Here is a 19278-nt window from a genome sequence, read left to right as displayed (position 1 = left end):
AATTGGAATTTCAGCAGAGAGCCTTAGGCTACACTGGGGATGAACCTGTTTTCAGCCCCAGTTTCTGTTCTGATTGTCACTTATTTCTCTGAATGGCAGTAGAGTATTTTCAGGTTAATCAGGGTTAAAATAATAGGATCAAATATTTGCCGGGAATATTCGGGCTCCTCTGAGGGATCCAGACTTTCAATAGGGTTTTTAAAGTGGTATTTTCCTGTTTCTCTCTGAAAATTTTCCTAGATAAGTATAAACACACCCTTTCCACTGGAAAATAAACTGGTTAGCTCTGATTTTTTTCTTCCTAATACAGCAGGTGTCTGCTAGTTCTCCACCCTCTATAGTTCGTATTCTTTGGTGGAGTGCCGAGAAGGTGCCACACATCAGTATAGAGCTCTGAGCTGTGCCACCAGAGGGAGAGAGGAGAGAAGGAGAGAGGGAGAGAGCCCGCATTTATTATTTTCATTATAACCAGGAGGACCCAAGCACATGTCTCCCTTTAACGCGATAAGCTGATGACCAGTGACCAGGAAAGGAAGCAGTCTTGGAGGTCTCATTCCAGACTTTTCCAAAAAGCAAAAACAAAGCAAAACAAAACAGGAATGTTTTAATTAGATAAAAGGAAGAAATATATTGTGCAACTGTCATCATCGTGCATTTCTAGAACCTCTTCGTGAACCCAAACTGAAACCCTGTATCTATTAAATAATCATTTCTGAGTTCTTTCTCCCCTGTCCCTGGGCAGCTACCATTCTGCAGCCCGTCTCTAGGACCATGCCTACTTCAGGAACCTCGGATAACTGGAGCCATACAGCGTGTGTCCAAGGTGCATCCATGTCGTATGTTTCTTTCTTTTTTTTTTTTTTAAAGATTTTATTTATTTATTTGACAGAGAGAGAGATAGCGAGAGCAGTAACACAAGCAGGGGGAATGGGAGAGGGAGAAGCAGGCTTCTTGCCGAGCAGGGAGCCCGATGTGGGACTCGATCCCAGGACCCTGGGATCATGACCTGAGCCGAAGGCAGACGCTCAACGACTGAGCCACCCAGGCGCCCCATGTCGTATGTTTCAAAAATTCCCTGCAGTTTAGGTGTGAGTGCTGGTCCCCACTGCACACACATTCCATGTTTTATTGCTCCAACCCCTCCCGCGTGGTTTTCACATCTTGGGTGATACAGATAATACCGCTGTGAGCACGGTATGCAACTATCTGTTCAAGCCCCTGCTTTTATTCATTTTGTGCGTATGCCCTGAAGTGGAATTGTCAGATTATATGGTGATTATCTGTTCTTTAGGACCCCACGTGTAGTTCCCCCAGTGATGGCATTATTTTGTGTTTCCATTGACAGGGCACATGGTTCTCATTCCTCCAGCTTCTCCCAACATCTGTGTCATCTTCTTTGATGATCACTACTACTACTATTGCTATCTTGGCAGGTGGAAAACGGTTTGGGGTTGCATTTCCTGGGTGAATAGCGAGTGACGTTGAACATCTTTTAATGTGCGTGTTGACCATGTGTCTATGACAATTGCACAGTATTGTTCATTGGACAAATATACATTTGAAGTTTTATTTAATTTTTGGTTGACGTATTGTTTGCAGATGTTTTCTCTCATTCTGTGCGTTGCTTTTTCAGTGTTGAAAGTGTCCTCTGATGCAGTTTTTAATTTGGATGTAGTTCAGTTAATCTATTTTTTCTTTGTTGCCTGTACTTTTAATAGCATCGGAGAGTGTACTGCCAAATCCAATGTCATGAAGCTTTACCCTATATATTCCTCTAGTGTTTTTTTTAAATAATATTAGCTTTTTTTTGCTAGTCTTTGATCCATTTTGAGTTAACTTTGCCTATTATATAAATTCAGACCAACTTTATTATTTGCATGTGGACATGCCATTCTCTCAATACAGTTTATTGAAAAGACTGAAAAAAAAGGAAGTATCAAATAAAAATAAGAAGGTAGGAAGTCAACACAGAGTGGGAGGCAGCAGAGTAACATCTAAACATGCACATATCATTCCTCTGCCCACAAAAGCATCAACTTTCATATCTCAGCTCACACGTCACTTCTCTTAAACATGAGTCTTTTCTGTGCCCCAAGGATAGGCTGTCAGGGCTGTTATTCTTCTGGAGCATCTTTTTTTGGGGGGGGAGGGACAAAGGAAGAGGGTGGGAGAGAATCCCAAGCAGACTCCGTGCTGAACATGGAGCCTGATGTGGGGCTCGATCTCCCGACCCTGAGATCATGACCTGAGCCAAAATCAAGAGTCGGACACTTAACTGGCTGAGCCATCCTGGGTGTGGGGGAGGCTCTTCTGGAACATCTTAAACTCCTTCCACACACACAGCACACCTGTTTGCTCCTCCCACAGTGCCTGGCACATGGGAGCTACTAGAGTAATGATAGTTGAATGAAGCAGTGAGTGAGTGGAATGAGGATGGGGCATGGAGGTCACAGAGTGGCTAAGAACGTGGTCTTAGCCAGACCTGGATTCAAATGTGGGATTTGCCACTTGCTAGTTGTATGACCCTGAGCAAGCAACGTAACTACTGAGTTTTGGTTTTCTCACCTTTATAATAGCAGAAGTGACCCTGCATCCTAGGGTCGTGGTGCTCCGTAGGTGACTCATGCTGTGAAAGTGGAAAGATGCTACCACAGTGATAAACTAAGGCCAGAGTGTGTTCCAGAACATGCTAATTCCACAAGATGGCTGGTCAAAAAATGAGACCCATGGTCCAAAAACTTGGGAAAGGAGCCATCCTACATTTCCTTTTGGAGACTTTCAAAGCATATTAGAAGTTCAAGGACTCTGATAAGTCCTGCAATAAAACAGAATCTATTTAATTGCCCTGAATCTGGTGTTTACGGATTTATTTGACCATGGACCCCTTTTATCAGTAGCATCTATTAACAGTCCACAGAATTAATGTTCTGCAGAACTGGCTTTGGGAAATGCTCACTTGGACATTGTTTCTTGAAATGCTTTACCTGTCTCACTATTGTAGTTCCTATAGGAGAAAAAAGGGACGAGGGATGAATCTCATGGTATAAAACTGATACTGCAAAGTAGTGACAAGATGAGCAGCAATAATTATCCCCCTCCACTCCCTCTGTTCTTTTCCCTTCCTTTTCACCCAAATGAGTTCCCTAGAATTAATTCTCACCTCCCTATTTATGTACCTGAAGTCGTAATCATATTCCATTTGACCAGTGGTTCTCAACTGGGGGCAAATTTGCCCTCCAGGGAAATCTCTGGAGACATTTTTGGTTACTATGTCTTGGGAGTTGTTACTGGCATCTAGAGGGTAGAGGCATGGGATGCTGTTAAGATTCTTATAATGCCCAGGACAGACCCCCCACGACCAAGAATTATCTGGCCTAAAATGTTAAGAGCACTGAGGCTGAGAAACCCTGCCTTAGATATAGTTCTGGCCATGCATTCATCAACACAGTTAATATTTATTGAGCATCTACTATGACCCAGGCCCGGAGACAGGGGCTGAGGAGACGATAGAAGCCAAAAGACCTTTATGGGATTTATAGTCTAGTGAAGGAAATGTGCATTAATTAAGTAATCACACAGATAATTGTAGAGTTACAATGTCGGTAAACATTTTAGGACCATGTGTCCCTTTTTCTCTAATCCCAGGGCTGGAATATGGTTTTTGTAGTCCACATGCAATTATAGGAATGCTAAATGAAAGCTATTCTGTTTTAAGTCACGGGAAGTCATCTCAAGCACAAGTGTTTTTAAAGTACTCCTCGAAAACTTAATCTTCTCTAGTGTGTCTTACCTGGTTTAATATTGTTGAATTCTTTCTCAATCATCTCTTCCGAGGTAGACAGCATCAGGTTTCTCACGTACAGGATTTTCACCGAAGACATCGTGTCCTCATCCACCTCCACTTCGGGCTCCGCCCAGTCTACTGCAATAGGATGTCCCCATAACTGAATCCTTCCTGTTCAGAAGGATCACAAGTATGATTAGTTACACAGAAATCAGGACAATATCATCTTGGTTCGCTGAGATGGCCTTTTAAATGCAACCAATGCTTTTGAGCATATCTTGATGGAGCCTGAAAACTGATATTACAAGAGGTGATGATTGATTTTAAGAAAACTTCCAATTAAATGGCAGAACTAGCCAGAAGGGAGTTCTGTGTGACAGACGGCTTATTGTAATAATTGAGCATAAAGGGAACTAGGATGTGGTTTGAAATGGAACAGAAATGAGGCAGCAATGGGCAGGTTTGGGTCTTGGGCCAGCTCTCGCAGGGTGTGGGAAGGTAGTTGTTGAAAGGGAGGTGGCAGAACGGGAGAAAGGAGAAAACATGGATTTAGGGCTCTGACCTAGAGTCTGACTTCATGAAGCATTAAAAAGGTCATTAGGAAGTATGTTTGCTCTTGTTGGGAGCTGCATGACCAGTTGCCACCACCGAGCTAAAAACTGATGTGTGGGCAGGAGTGAGCAGGGCTCAGGGACCCCTAGTTTGTTCTCTGTACCCTACACTTGGTCGGGGCTCTCATCTGCTGTGTTCCCTCCCAGTTTCCTGACAGCACATGGACAACTTGGGAATCTGCACAAAAATATTTTATTGCATTCAAGAAGACAGAGCAATGGAAGGGCCTGTGATGAGAAACTGAATTCTTTTTGAAGGGGTAGTCGTTACCCATGACTACATCTATTCTTGTATTTCTAAAGTTGCAATTTATTGAGCATCTTGCCCTATATACTGTGTTTTCCATTCGCTACCTCAGTTCCTGCTCACAGTCACTCTGTGGGGGGGGATGTAGGGTGGGGTGGTCAACTCAATTTCTAAATTTGATTGGAAATCTTGTGTGTTTTTTATTAGTTGTTTTGGAAGAGCTTTAAGAAATACCCAACCTGAGTCCCACTCATTGGTGTGCTGGACCCAATTCCTTTCCACTTGCTATACTAGACAGTTACATGTTCAGTTTTATAAATCAGTTGAGGCCATCTTGGTAGCTTGGAATCAGCCACAGTGGTACCATTCATTCCACGGGGATCTGCAATGTTACAAGTCAGGGCTTGGATTTTCCCCGGGAGTTGTCTATGAAAGATTGACCAGCTCATTCCTGACCCCAGGACTCTCCTTCCTGAATTTGATAGGAGTGGTCCAGGCCTCAGGATTCTTGAAAGCACCTCAGTTAATTCAGCCAAAATTGAGAACCCTGTTCTAGCCCATTAGCCTTTGCCATCCTGGCCTGGGACCACAGGAAGCCGTCGGCTGGCCTGAAGGTCTGCAGAAGGCTGCAGTGGGCAGAATTGGAGGAGGTATGGTTAGCAGTGATCTCCCCATTTACTCCTCCATATGTTCTTACTGACCTCCCCAGCAGGTGACAGCCAGTATCCTGAGCCGATGGAGTTAGCTGTGGATCACAACATTGGCCACACAACAAAATCATCTGGAAAACTTAAAACACCAGGGCCCTACTCTGCACCTCAGGGAAGTAGATTCAGCTGATCTGAGGTTGATTTGGTTTCTGGTATTGTTTAAAAACCTTCTCAGGTTATTCAGATCTGCAGCCCACGATGGACAGCCACTGACTTAGATCGAGGGTTCTCAAACTTGGGTCTTGGTAGCGTAGCATCCTGGGAACTCGTTACAAATGCAAATGAGCAGGCGCCACACCAGATCAACTGAGTCAGGAACTCTGGGGGTGGGCCCCGCCCTCTGCACTTTCACGAGCCCTCCAGGTGATCTCCGCGCTGGTTGATGGTGGAACCACTGCAAGAACTTTCCTCAGAGCGTCCTCATGATGCTCGCTAGCCTCGGGGTTGGACGCCAAGACTGTTGCACACACACACCTCTGCAAGGATACAGTGTTGGGAGAGAGCTGCCACTGTCTGCAGGGGAGGTAGGTGGCTGGGGGAGCAACACGTCACATTAGACAACAGTTTTCTCTCTGTCTCCAAGTCTGGATCAGTTAAGAAGGAGGAGCTGCTTGTGGCTCTTATCATGTTTGCTAAAGATCACCTTCTTTCAAACTAGACTCTCCAGACGATTGCCAGTGACCCAAATCCTCTGTTGTTGTTGAATCGACAGTGAGGTAATAGGTAGGGTGTCCAAGTGGGTAGCCGACTTGCTCACGAGGTACAACAGCAATGAACAGTCAGCTCTGGTCTGCTCATTCATGGTCCGTCTGCTGAGGACGCCCTCAGACTCACACGCAGCTGAAGAAACTCAGCTCAGCTGGGGCCTTGAATGCCATGGGTCAGCAGAGGAGGGGAGGGTGCAGGTCATTCTAGTGGGAGATACAGCTTTCGGGATAAAGGAGACAATGATCAGCATGGCATTGCCTAAAACACAGGGGAGTTGATCCTGCTAGAAAGAAGGGTTTTGTTGGGAAATGGAAGGTAAGAAGTATGTCTGGAAAGGACTGGAGCCTTGAACAATAGGCTCAGTTTTTTCTCGGTCTCCTCGGCAGCAAGTAGTGGGTGATTATTGTTGAACCGATGAGTGAGCAGCACCATTCAGCCCACTGACACGTAGAGATCAAATTCCTACTATTTGCCAGAATTGTCAAAAGGATGACCTGATATATGGGGAATGCTAATCTGGTGGGGATGTTCAGGATGGAAGAGGCAGAGAGTGGGGTACATCCAAAAGAGAGCAGAGCTGGGAGAATAATCTGGAGTTTTTGAAAACAGTCTCTGTTTGGGAATATATGTTTTTAGACTCCAACGATGGTCTGAGATCAGGATGGATACAAGGGACTTTTCATGGAAGAACTGTTGAAGAGGGGAGTTGAAGAGGATACCAAAGATTAAGTTCAGGTCACCGAGGGGCTAAGGACACCTCAGGAGGAGTGTCAGGGGATTCTCTGCGCCTGTGTGGCCCAGGATCTGACCATCGGGTGGTGACAGTAGTGAGAGGAAGTATGAAAAATACCCATCTCTCTAATGGATTTGGCAACTTTGGGGGCTATCTCCTATCTTTTCACTTCAGCTGCCTTCATGAAAAAATATATATATTTTAATTCATTTGAGACAGAGAGATAGAGCATGAGCAGGGGGAGAGGCAGAGGGAGAGGGAGAAGCAGACTCCCCGCTGAGCCGGGAGCCTCACGTGGGGCTCCATCCCAGGACCTAGAGATCATGACCTGAGCCGAAGGCAGACGCTTAACCATCTGAGCCACCCAGGTGCCCCTGCCTTCATGAAAATATTAATAAAAAATCCTCCCTGAGGCAGCTGGGTGGCTCAGTTGGTTGAGCTTCCAACCGACTCTTGATTTCGGCTCAGGTCATGATCTCAGGGTCGTGAGATTGAGCCCCATGTTGGGCTCTGTGCTCAGCATAGAGTCTGCTTAAGATTCTCTCTTGCTTACAAGTGTCACTACCATCTGTCATCATATGATGCTATTACAGTATCATTGACTATATCCCTATGCTGTACCTTTCATCCCCTGACTTACTCATTCATGGTTTGTTTTTAAGGGACAATATAAATTTAGGTGGTGGTTGTCTTTAATTCTGGTGGCTCTCCGTGGTGGTCAAGAGAAGAGTGGATTCCAATGTCTCCACTCTGTCATTCTTGAAATCCTCTTACCATTTTAATATTGATTCATCTTAATAACTTACTTTGTGTAAGTTTTAGTGAATATTTGAGAATGAGCAGAGGATTTTCAACAATTTCCCTAAAGCTGATCAGGGTCTTGGTGTAGAGTCCTTTAAATTCAGGAATTGATGGTCGTTGCCCAAAGGGGACCCACCCCGTGGTGGTAGTACCTAACAGGTGCCTTTCTGTGGAGCACTATTATTTCTATTCTCCCCAAATTAGAAAATATTAGGCACTGGGGAGTCCTAATACAAGTTCATGTCACTTAGCTATCATTGGGATAATGTGTCACTCCCAGGTTTATTCGACATCGTAATGGACAATCTACTCCATTCCGAGTAAGCCTGCTAACAACCTCTGTATACGAAAACAGCAGATATATTCACTTTTGAGAAGATTCTTCACTGTAACACTTCATCACGGGGTTAGCGCACGTTCGTTAGCCTCCGTGCATACGTTTCAGAACTAGTCGGTGAAAACTTCAGGGAGCTGCATCTACTGTGACATAGATAAGGAGGGGAAGGGGTTTAAAGTACCACGTAAGCAAAGCTCCAGAGCAAACACACAACACCCAGCTTCTGCCTCCTTCGCTAAGGTGTACAGCGTCCTGGGGCAGGCAAGCAGCGGAGGGGGGGCGGGGGGGCAGTCTCCTCTTTGAGGAGGGGTGCCAACCTGGCAGCAACTTCCTTCGGGCCATGGCAGCCGTCCGATGACTCTCGTACTCCACGAAGGCGAAGCCCCGGTTTCTGGTTTTATCTGCAGCGCTCGGGTAGACGATGACGTCGACAACTCCTTCGGTGACCTTTTTCATCTCTGCTAGGATTTCTTCTCTCTTCTTGGTCTTCGGGATTCCCCCCACAAACAGTCGGCAGTTGTCCACACTGGCGCACACCCCTAAGAGACGCCCATTTCTGCAAAAAATAAAAGCATTCTTTCTGCTCGGCAAGAATCCTTGTGTGATTGAGGCTTAAGATGGAAGTTGTAGAATGTTTGACCCTGGACCTGATACAGTCTGTGGATGTGGGATGTTTGGTCTTTTCCTGTTGTTTCCTCACTGCCCAGGATAATCCCTGACCCCGAGGCCTGTGCACCTTGCCCCCGTTACTCACGTAGGCTACCTGGCCCCAGACAGTTGTGAGCTCCCTTTCCTTCCCAGCCAAATAGGGAAGCGACTTAACATGACGGCCCTTAGAAATTATCCCTAATGCTGAACAGGCTTTCACGTGTTCTCTTACTTGGCCTACACAAGGAAGATGGGCAGAGCAGGTGCTGTTTCCATTTTATAGATGAAGAACTTGAGACCCCGAGAAATTGAATGACTTGCTTAAGCTTTTGTAGATTTTAAGGGATGCAATTGGCCTCCAGACTCTCTGTTCCTTCCTGATTCTGCTGCGCAGTGTTGCTCATGAGCAAGTTCATGTCTACTTTCACTTCACTGCAGAGTGCAGGTCAAGCTTTTCTGGGGGACGCTTGGGAAAATGTATCAAAAATCTTTCGTATATAATTTTGGGGGCAAATAGTGCCCCTTCTGGGAAAGTGTCTTTGAGAGAGAGATGAACCAACATTTTGGTATCAGGATATTCACTGCTGTTATTTAAGTAGTCCCCAGATTGGATATAACCAAAATATCCCACCATCCAGGACCAGTTTTATGCATCTTGGCTGAGATGCATAATGACTCTGGGGCTGGATCTTTCTTCCTTGTGCGCTGCAGTATCTTGGTCACCCCGGGTTCTTGTGCACTAAATGCTAATAGTCACCCGTCAGGTCATCTAAAAATGCCTCTTCATCTTTCTAAATGTCCCCTGGGGTGCTTCTGGCTGAGAATCACTGATACTCAAAAGCTGGGCATTTATACCGTAGAAAGCTCGATAGTCATTTCAACGTGGTAATGCAGAATATTTATTGGTTAAAAAACCAGCTCGCCCTATGCTACTGGCTTAAAAAACAAAGACTTCAAGATAGGTATATGAGAAGACCATTTTGATGAGCACCATACCGAAAATCTAGGAAGATACTAGAAAGTAAAAAGCCAACATAGTGATTATCTTGGGGCAATGGGATTGTGGAGGAATGGTTTGAATTTTAATTGCCCCCCCTTTTTTTGCCGTTTGTTGTGTGACTTTCATAATAACACGAAGTTATTAAAGTTCTTAAAATGGGTAAAGTTCCTTTCCCGGAAACTCCCTGCATGTCGTGAAGAGAGGCGCTCAGCCCGGTGAATGGGAGGTTGCTCTGGTTTCTCGGAAGTAGCGGTGCTCAGTGGGGTGGCAGGTATGCTCACCAGGATCGGCCCCTGTCCTACCTGTCCTCTGTGCTTTGCGGAAGAACTGAGGACCTCCTAGCAGAGTTGCGACAGGTCCGTTACAGTCTGGTGAACGTCGCCCAAGGAATGTGCTTTTCCTTGCGGGTAGGGAAGGGTGGATAAAGTCATCTTTCAGGGGTTTTGCTTTGTTGTTGTTGCTGTTGTTTTCTTAAAAAACCCCTCTATTCCAAAATATTATTTCTTTAGAAATTCTATTATTTTTGAAGGAGGGCCAGTCAGGTATCGGTTACCAGCAGGTGGAGCCTGGAGTCTCCGTGTCCTATTTTTAAATCTGTGTGGTTAAGTCAGGCACTTTCCCAGAACTGCTTGGAGACGAAAAGCCATCTCTCACACGCTGAGAGCATGGCTTTAATGTCTCCAGAAGCCAGGCATTTAGACAAATCTCAGTGAATATTTGATGATGAGGAGGATGGTAGGACAATGATGGGTCTTTTCCGGATAAGAACCTTATCTATCCCCCAAGAAATAGTGGCTAAAAGCAAATCGAAGATTATCCTGTTCTCTGCAGGCAAGGTTCTCTGTTCTGGCAGGACTGATCTAGGATGGAGTGGAAGTAGGGGACGTTGGCTCTGGGATATCTATTCTGCTACTATTTCATATTCTATTTATCCTACACCTTGATTAAAAGTACCTCTGTGCCTCCCCTTTGTTTCTGGCATCCAACCTGAACTTTGACTGGAATGTGGCCACCAGCCTGCTCTTTCCAAATGCTTTGTAATATTTCTCCTTCCCCTCTTCCTGCTCCTCCTCCCCACCCTCCTCCCCCTCCTCCACCGTAATCCTCAGCAAACACTCACAGACCACGTGAGCTTTGCCTGCATTATCTATTTATTTTTCATAATACCCCCATGAGGTAAGTATCTCTTTCTCTCTTTTATAGATGAAGACACTGAAATTCACAGAGATGTATCAGTGTTACATATGAGTGACTGGAATGGATTGATTGTGCTCGTTTTTCACACCCTATTTGTTCTCAGAAAACGTGGACAGGGAGGGGGGTGGGAGGATGGGTTAGCCTGGTGGTGGGTATTGAGGAGGGCACATTCTGCATGGAGCACTGGGTGTTATGCACAAACAATGAATCATGGAACACTTCATCTAAAACTAATGATGTAATGTATGGGGATTAACATAAGAATAAAAAAAAAAAGAAAACGTGGACAGGCCCCAGTGTGTAACAAAGTGTTGAGTACATACAGCAAACCGTGCTGATTCCCTGTGTGGCCAAGTCTCCATCCATCTCAAACTAAAAGCCATTTTGAGAATAACCCTCACTTTCCAGATGTCTAGGCTCCATGAAGGACCAAGGAATGGGGACTCTACTGATCCCTGAAATCTTGTACCTGTCCTATTAAAAAGCTATATTAAAATAGAGCTTTCTGGAGCCCTTTCCAAAAACAGTTCAGTGTACATCATCTCCTATGACAGATGCTGAGAAGGTGTGAGTAATTAGGTGCTGATGGTCCCAGGATTTGTCTGAAGAAACCTGTTCTCTGGTCGCCTGGTTCCCACACCAGACAACCCTCCACATACCAGACAGAGTTCTTTTCGATTTGTGGAGGCCTGTGTGGGAGGGGAACTTCCTTTATACTCTCCTCCAAAACTCTGTTCCTGGATCCGACCTTGGGACTGAGTGGCTAGGCTACTATGGTTGCCAATCGAGTCCATCTTTTTGCGGCTAAGGGGTTTAAGAAAAATGACCTAGTAATTGATTGACTTACGGAATTCTCAGGATAATGCAGGACTTATTTGGGGCCTGTAGGAAGTGAGAGACAGTAAATGGTAGGAAATCTCTCTGTATTCACATTAAGATGACATTAATTTTAAGATGCAGAAAGGACCTATATGAAAATTATATCTTAGAATTGCTGAATGTGCTAATATGTAACAGTTCTATCATTTATTGACCTATTACCATGTTCCAAACACTGGGATAAGCATTTAAAAGTCTGTAGGATCCCCACTTTAGGGATGAGCACATTGAGGCTTGGGGAGGTGAAGCCACTTGCTGGCACTCAGGTGAAGCCTGTCTGACCCCAAACCTGTTGCTTTTCAACTGCGTCGCTGATCTTTCTTCCAGGTGCCCCACGGCTTCCTTTAAGAGATGATTTAGGACAGTTCTGTCTCTAGGTGAAGGTTTTAGAACTCAGGCGATTTCACGATGTTAGCCCTGTTTCTAGTTGATTAAAAACCAGCTATTGATTGCACCAGGTCAATTATGCCCTGGAATCCTCCACCAGTCCCATGATTTGCAATATTACCTATGTTTGGCTGGCTCTGAGGCCTCTCTCCTAGCTCCAATATCATACAATCACCCCTTCAACAGCTCCCCTGGGGCTGTCTAATGTGACTCTCACATGTAAATTCCCCAAACCAAGCTCTTCGAGTTTCCGGCTATTCTCCAGGTCTTCCCATCTCAATGACCCCATCTCATCCACAGATACTGGGACCAACATGCTAGCTTTCCTCCCTGAATTCTAATATCGCTCTCACTCTAAATCCATTATTTAGCCAGTCTTGTCTGTTCAGCCCCCAGAACGTACCCCAGGTCCGACCCCTCTGGCCACCTGTACCACCAGGCCCTGTGCACCTGCCAGCATCCCTTGTCTAGACCTAGACTACTCTCAGCCGTAGCTTTCCCTCTGGCTTCCCTCTTTCCCTGCTACAGTCCATTCTTCACCCAACAGCCAGAGTTATGTTTTTATTTTTATTTTATTTTTTTTTAAAGATTTTACTTATTTATTTGACAGAGAGAGACACAGCAAGAGAGGGAACACAAGCAGGGGGGAGTGGGAGAGGGAGGAGCAGGCTCCCCGCAGAGCAGGGAGCCCAATGCGGGGCTCGATCCCAGGACTCTGGGATCATGACCTGAGCCGAAGGCAGATGCTTAACGACTGAGCCACCCAGGCGCCCCAGAGTTATGTTTTTAAAAGCATGAATCTAATGAAATGTCTTCTCCTTTTTATTAGAATAAAAGGCAAATTTTGAATCATGGAGTGTAAGTCTCTCAGAGTACATTGCCTTCAGCTCTCCTCTCTGTTTCTACTTCATTGGCTTTGTTCTCTAACACCTCGAGCTTGTTCTCATTTGGGGAACTTTGCACGTGCTGTTCTTATTCTCTGGAATAATCTTCCCCCAGATATGGCTGTCATGGCTGACTCTTTCAAGTCTCAGGTAAAATTGTACTTTCCTGGAGAGTATTTTCTTAAATACACCAAGTTAGAGTAGCCCCCTCCTTAGAGGTGGTTTGATTTTTTTACATACCTAAATTTTTTTGGAGTGTGGTTGACACACAATGTGACATTACTTTCACAGTGATTTGACTTCTCTGTATATTACGCTCTACTCACCATCATATGACACTATTACAATACCATTGACTACATTCCCCGTGCTGTGCCTTTCATCCCCATTACTGACTGACTCCATAACTGAAAGCCTGTTTCTCCCACTCCCCTTCACCCATTTAGCCCATCCCCCCACCCACTTCCCTCTGGCAACCATCAGGTTGGTCCCTGTATTTATAGGTCTGGTTCTGCTTTTTGTTTGTTTTATTTGCTTTTTTAGAGTCCTCATATGGATTTTCATACTCTTAAAAATCTTCTATACCCATTTGTTTACTATGAGGATGGGAAAAGGCATCTTGATATTTCCAATATTTTGAACAGTGCCCATCAACATATTCATGAAACAGATGAATTAATTTTTGTTTCTTTGAGCATTTCACAAAACTTAGTTTGACACCTTATGTAGTGTTGACATTAAATACATATTTTATCAAACTGACTTTCACCAAAGAAAAGAAACCTTTTTTATTTCTGATTTGCCTGTCTTTTGCATATACTATATTAGATAAGTTTGATGGAAGAACAGATACAGGGTGCATTGTCTGCTTCACTTTTTTTTTGGATGAAAAATTTTTTTTCTATTTGTTATTTTTTATTGTTATGTTAATCACCATACATTACATCATTAGTTTTTGATGTAGTGTTCCCTGATTCATTGTTTGTGCATAACACCCAGTACTCCATGCAGAATGTGCCCTCTTTAATACCCATCACCAGGCTAACCCATCCTCCCACCCCCCTCCCCTCTAGAACCCTCAGTTTGTTTTTCAGAGTCCATAGTCTCTCATGGTTCATCTCCCCATCCCTCCCCTCTAGAACCCTCAGTTTGTTTTTCAGAGTCCATCATCTCTCATGATTCGTCTCCCCCTCCGATTTCCCCCCCTTCATTCTTCCCCTCCTACTATCTTCTTTTTTTTTTTCTTAACATATATTGCATTATTTGTTTCAGAGGTACAGATCTGTGATTCAACAGTCTTGCACAATTCACAGCACTCACCATAGCACATACCCTCCCCAGTGTCTATCACCCAGCCACCCCATCCCTCCCACCCCACCCCCCACTCCAGCAACCCTCAGTTTGTTTCCTGAGATTAAGAATTCCTCATATCAGTGAGGTCATATGATACATGTTTTTCTCTGATTGACTTATTTTGCTCGTCTGCTTCACTTTCAATCAGAAGAAGTGGATCTTACCTAATTTCATAGTTGTTAAGTTGCTTGATTGCATCCTTGGCTTCCTGTTTATTTGAGAAAGTTACAAATGCATACCCTCTATTGTTGCCATTAAAATCCATCATCATTCTCATTTCATAAATTTTACCAATCTACAAGTAAAAGAGAGAATTCACGTTTGTACATTTGTACTTCCAAATGAAAACACACACTATTTTCTGAAGTCTTATCTCTGCCATATTTGGCATTTGCATCCCATGTGGAATGGTTTGCATATTTTCATGCTGGGTTCAGATCTGTTATCTGACTCACGGCCAAAGTCAAGTTAAATAAAGAAAACGTATACAAGTGCATTTCAGCTTGACTTAACAGAATATGTTTTCAACAGAGCAAATGGCCTTTCATCACACAATTATCTGTGGATTTATCCATTGTCCTTGGGACCTGAGAATGCATTTGTCATCAGAAATACAATTTCACGATAGATTTGTTCTTGCCCTCTACCTTGGCCTCTCAAGTTTCCATAGTTTTATCTTTGCTTGGTCATACTCTACCACTGACCCAGGACACTCTCCACTTGGAACCTTTCTAACTGATTTCTTATCTTTCTCCCACCATGACCTCAAGATACCCAGGGAAGATGTGTTTCAGAGGATGATCTGGGGATCCCTGTTGTTGTTTTGATCTGTAGGCTGGAGGTAGATGTTTGTTTTACACAATCGGCCCAAGGTTGGGAGCTCCACAGTAGGAGGGCACTCTATCCCTCTGACTATAGCTCTTTTGCTTTGCCTATATACTGTTCCTTCCTGCTATCCCAAATGTTTTCCAGCAACCCAGACTCAGTAATTTATTCTTGCTGGCTGCTGTATGACCAGTGGCCCTAATAGATAGGACAGGCATGTGCAGGGAGAAGAGGTGTCATTAAATGTGTGCTTCTTGGTGGTTGATTACCCCTTGGCTCAGCCTCCCCCACCCCACCCACCCCACCCACCCCACCTTACCCCACCCTACGGTATTCAGTGGTGGACACCTATCTATCCAGGGCTCATTAGGAAAGAGTTCAAGCATGTTTCATCTGTTTCAGGTGTTTCCTGGGGCTCATTTTCAAGTTCAGTATATAAAATTCTTACAGAATTAAATCCTCATAATTTATGCACATGCCAAGTGAAATTGTATAAAATTAGGAGCAGTTCTGAATCAGAGGCTGAGCTATACACATACACACAATTGATTTTGGCATTTAGGGAAAGAAATAGCAAGACTCTAGCTTTTCTAAATTTTCCAGGAATGTGGTTATTGAAGCATCACTTGGTAAAATATTGAAAATTTTAATTTTCTGTTCTCCCTGTAACTTTGGGTTTAGTAACAATATAAGATTTGGAATTAAAACTGAGGAAATGTGTTCCTTAATTATATAATGACTTTGAGAAACCCCATTCTTAATCTTGTTGATGCATTAGGGCAAGCAGATCAAACCTGTAGAAGGAAATTTCATTCTGAATCAATATGTATAGGTATACATTTGAGCCATGACAAACATACACATACTCTTTGAATGTGAAATGGTACACTTTAGAAAACCATATTAAAATGTCAAGTTGGAGCAATATCTTACTTTGGAGAGGTCGTTGTAGTAGTAGTATAGACTGATGGCTATCTTGCTGCAAACTCAGGGCACCTGGGCAGATCAAGGATCAGAACTTGAAAGTTACCAGCAGCGGTAGTTCAAACCATCAGGAATAGGAAGAGCTACATCAAGGCCGTGACAATAAGGGAACAGCCACTAACAGGAAGGTTTTGAGTTTGTCCATGTTGAAGAATGGCAGTTGGAAGAGAAGCCATCACTGACCAAGAAGAATGAGCACTAAACAAAGTGTGTAGTATTTTTAACCCTGAAAGCTAAGAAAAGATATTAAATTTGGACTCACTTTTTCACATAATGGTATAAGTTCATCCTCAAAAAGGTCTCGGGGAAGTTTTCCAATAAAAATTTCACAGCCTCTTTCTGGGGGTGCAGCATCCCAGCCCGGTGGAGGGCCGCCGTATTTTCTTTGTCCATTTTCCTGCAAATCCCGGGTGGATTGTATGAGGCAGAGAAGAAAACAATAAAACCTTTAGTTTGAGTTCCTCAGTTATTTTCAAAATCATAAAAGGAACCTATTTATCATTGACAAGTAATAGTGACCTGGTCAGAGGATAAAGTCAAGGTCTCCTTTATGTGGATTTGAATACCATGCTTTGTGCTTCAGCAACTTGCTTGTGATAAGTGTTGTGAAAACATGTGACATGCTGGACAAATTAATCATGATTATTGTCATTCAAACTCACCAATGCCTGATCATCACAGGATCTGACTGTACTTTGAATCCAGGGCTCTGCTGTAACATGGAGTCTCTATGGTGTGGCAGCAAGGGGGCCGGAGTGGGGCTCGCCCGGCTCCATGACTTGATAGCTATGGGGCTTTGGGCAAATGACTTAGCTTCTTAGAGCCTCAGTATTATCACATATGAAGTGGGGATAATATCGGCTTTTTGATTAAAAGAGATAATACATCAAATACACATGGCACTGTTCTAGGCATGTGATAATATAGTCAACAGTTACCAATTCTTTTCTTGCCTCCTTGGATTTGGGCTGCCTCATGTGCCCAGCAAGGCCACGTAAGCCCCTAAATAGAAACATTATGAAGATTAACATTTGAAGAAGTGGACTGGCTAATATTGGGGTAGCTAGTGGGGGACTTAAATCTGTCTTCAAAGCCGACAAGATGGTGAGAGGGGTTTACTGATATTTGATCTCCTTGTGGGGAGCAATACTGTTCTCAGTGCAAATAGAATATCAACCCTTGGTAAAACCAACCAGCCCTTGGTAAAAACCCTTGGCATTTTATGGGGAGGAGTAGTTCTGGTTCTTCTCTTTATTAGATATTAGATATTAAAGACACCGGTGCTATCTTTATTTTTTCTAGAGGTTAAAGACCTGAAAGCAACTTGAGGGGCCCCGAGTCGAGTATGGGTCTGATCCATTGCTGCTGATCTGCAATAGCATATTTTCTGGGGAAGGGTACACTTACTTCCCACTTAGGTGTAGTCAGAGCTCTTGGTCATTAGACTTTACTGCGGTTTTTGAAGAAAAGTGAATATAAGGGACCAAATATCAGCATTCATTGCTAACTTCTACAAGTAATACTTTAAGAAGTTTTATAATACAAAATGATACATGTTGTTGGAAAAAACTGTAATGCAGAAGGCGAAAAACGTAGTAATGTATAAGATTAAGAGAAACATCTCCCAGTGCATCATTCTGCCCATATATCGAAGTAGTTCCTGTTAAATTTGTTTGTTTTTCCAAATATTTTTCTATGTGTGTTCTTAAAAGTCATATGTTAGTTGTTTAAAGACATTGTTTTATATGATAGTTTGTTTAAAATCAAACATAGAACAACTTCCAGTTTCACTGTTAAATCTTTATATAAACCAACTTGGGACTTTCTCAATTCTTTTGTAAGTATTAGCTCAAAGGTTTTTGGATCACAGTGTAAATTTTGTCTCCAGTTGTGATCACTTTTTTATTCCTAGTTTCTATAATATTGCTTTAAATTAAAAAAAAAAAGGTATCAGATGCGTGTTCTACCTTGCCTTGATTATTTTTTGCCCCCAACAACCAGGTGTTTATTTATTTTACTGAATATTTAAATATTTGCCTCAAGAGTTCTTGCATTTTTTCTTTCCCTATATTCTCGCATAATCACCTAGCAGCAGAACTTTTGTAGCACTGAGAAATGAAATGTTTTATATTTCTAGGGGAAAAAATGCCTTAAGAATTCAATTAGCTCTATCTCAATCAAGAATTTTCATAAAAATATGAAGTTGATATTTTCAGAGATATATTAAAAGTTCTGGCTACTTATCTTCTAACAAAAACCTATATGACACTTGCCATGTGCCAGACACTGTCATAAGGCTTCAACAGTGTCCGAGGTTAAGGACTACTGCTGTCTCCTTTTACAGAAAACCCTGAAGCCCAGAGAGATTATGTAATTTGCTGAGGTCACATGGTTGGGAAGAGGCAAAGTCAGGATTTGAACCCAGGCCATCTGGTTTCAGAGACCATCTGCTTAATCCCCACATTTTGCCTTGTTATATGGAAGTCTATAATCATTTATAACAGATCCATTCCTTTACATACTCACTTGTGAAAAAAATTATCATGCCCTTAAATTGCAAACACTCTGCTGCATTTAAAATCCTTTCCAATTATTTTATTACACAAATTTTGGAAGGACATATCTGATGTCTATTGCTTATAAGGAGACATATTTCAATTGTCAAACTAAAATCCACCTGCTTGGTCTGACGCTCACCATTTGGTTGATGATGATCCTTCTGAGACCATTTCGATCTATATTAAATGTCTAGAGGTCTATTCAATGGATTATTGGAATAAACGTAGTATAAACTTGGTAGCAGTTTTATTCTTTAGGTTGAAGAAACCGAACTTTCATCCCATAATACTAAAGTAGCTATTCCAGAATTTCTGATTTGACAGGCTTTGTCTGATAGTTTGAAAATAGGCAACTGACAGATTGACCTTTTAAATTTTTCTTTCTTGCTATAATTGCTAAAAATATCACCGAACTATTTTGTGCTCATCACGTGAATAGGAGGATTCATCTGCTTATGAGCCAAAATAATTGGGCAGTAAAGCTTATTAATCGTCTTTCTACGGTTTCTATAAACACTTGACAAAAATTCCCCAAGGGTATTTTTTTGGGATCACAGAGTCTGGATGGTTCAGAGACACCACAAAATTCATGCACGGGGGAGATCTGCTCTACGAACCACCCACTGGGCTTG

The 19278-nt window shown here is 43.1% G+C and overlaps 1 protein-coding gene across 1 annotated transcript in view; it reads right to left on the bottom strand.

Moving 5' to 3' along the window:
• A1CF (APOBEC1 complementation factor) overlaps positions 1 to 19278 on the bottom strand; it is an 83361-nt gene that overhangs the window by 16550 nt on the left and 47533 nt on the right. The window contains exons 3-6 of the mRNA XM_021696220.2: positions 16351 to 16485; positions 14444 to 14574; positions 8249 to 8487; positions 3791 to 3955 (exon numbers count right to left, since the gene is read on the bottom strand). Of these exons, the coding sequence (XP_021551895.1) occupies positions 3791 to 3955; positions 8249 to 8487; positions 14444 to 14574; positions 16351 to 16485 (670 nt within the window). The remainder of the gene's footprint in view (positions 1 to 3790; positions 3956 to 8248; positions 8488 to 14443; positions 14575 to 16350; positions 16486 to 19278) is intronic.

This window comes from Neomonachus schauinslandi, chromosome 6, assembly GCF_002201575.2.
Source record: "Neomonachus schauinslandi chromosome 6, ASM220157v2, whole genome shotgun sequence".
NCBI classification, from domain to species: Eukaryota; Metazoa; Chordata; class Mammalia; order Carnivora; family Phocidae; genus Neomonachus; species Neomonachus schauinslandi.
Note: the sequence above shows the minus strand (reverse complement) of the source record. Positions and strands in the feature narration are given on the sequence as shown.